This window comes from Heterocephalus glaber, unplaced genomic scaffold, assembly GCF_053883595.1.
Source record: "Heterocephalus glaber isolate CG9 unplaced genomic scaffold, H.glaber_assembly_v1.0 deba00001845, whole genome shotgun sequence".
NCBI lineage: Eukaryota > Metazoa > Chordata > Mammalia > Rodentia > Bathyergidae > Heterocephalus > Heterocephalus glaber.
Window position 1 is genome coordinate 1,236,740 of NW_028258494.1, and position 1,221 is coordinate 1,237,960.

At 41.0% G+C, this 1,221-nt stretch overlaps 1 protein-coding gene across 1 annotated transcript; it reads right to left on the reverse strand.

Annotated features, from left to right (window-relative positions):
* Positions 1–990, reverse strand: LOC101711072 (olfactory receptor 7A10-like). Its single transcript, XM_087204034.1, has one exon. The coding sequence runs from the start codon at positions 988–990 to the stop codon at positions 1–3; it is 990 nt and encodes a 329-aa protein (XP_087060160.1).
* Between the last annotated feature and the right edge of the window lie 231 nt (positions 991–1,221).

The window sequence follows — 1,221 nt, forward strand, 5'->3', positions numbered from 1 at the left end:
TCAGGCTTTGAGCCTGGTAATCATTGGTATTTTTTTCAGTCCTAGGTAAAACAACCATTCCACAGTTGCCCTCTTAAAAATTACTTTAAGAGCATTCTTGATGTCTTTATTCCTTAGACTATAGATGAAAGGGTTCAGCATGGGTGTTACCACAGTGTACATCACTGAGGCTGTTGCAGATGAATGTGAGTTTTGAGTGACAGCAGAACTAAGGTACACACTTAACCCAGTGCCATAAAATAAGGAGACAACTGAGAGTTGAGAAGCACAGGTGGAAAATGCTTTATATCTCCCCTGAGCTGATGAGATTGCACGTATGGAAGAAACTATTTTAAAGTAAGAGTAAAGGACACCAGCAAGGGGAACTACACCAAGCAACACAGTTGTAAAATACATTACCACTTCATTGGAAAATGTGTCAGAGCAAGCGCAGTGGATCACCTGATTAAATTCACAGAAGAAATGTGAGATTTCCAGGTCAGTGCAGAAGGCCAGCTGCAGCGTCATTAAGCTATGTAACATGGCATTTAGGGCACCCACAATCCAGCATGCTAGAACCAGTAACACACAGAGCCGTGGGTTCATGATGACCATGTAATGCAGAGGGTGGCAGATGGCTACAAAGCGGTCATAGGACATCACAGTCAACAGTAATATATCCAGTATTATAAACAGTAAAAATAAATACATTTGGGTGATGCAGCTTTTATATGTTATGACTTTGCTCTGTGTCTGGATGTTCAGCAGCATCTTTGGTATCGTGGTGGAGGTGAAACTGATGTCCACAAAGGACAGATTGGAGAGGAAGAAGTACATGGGGGTGTGCAAGTGGGTGTCCGAGACTGTGGCCAGAATGAGGAGCAGATTCCCTACCACGGTAATCACATACATGGAGAGGAAAATTATAAATACAGAAGATTGCTGTTCTGGATCTTCTGACAATCCTAGAAGATAAAATTCTAAAATTTGGGTGTCATTCCTTGGTTCCATATGGTTAATGTCATCTTGAGAGACAAAAAGAGAGAAAGGGAGAGTAAGAGACAGAGACAAAGACAGAGACAGAGGCAGACAGAGAAAGAGGTGTTAGGGAGACAGGACACATGTTTGCATTAGTAACTCTACAGAACTGCTCTCATTTATATTCTGCAGTCAATACATTATTTGTATATTTCTTATGTGTACATGCTAATTGCTTTCAAGGGATCATTCTATCATTTTTCA

Coding starts and splice junctions, on each gene's coding strand:
- LOC101711072 (XM_087204034.1), bottom strand. CDS start 990: ATGGAACCAAGGAATGACACCCAAATTTTAGAATTTTATCTTCTAGGA.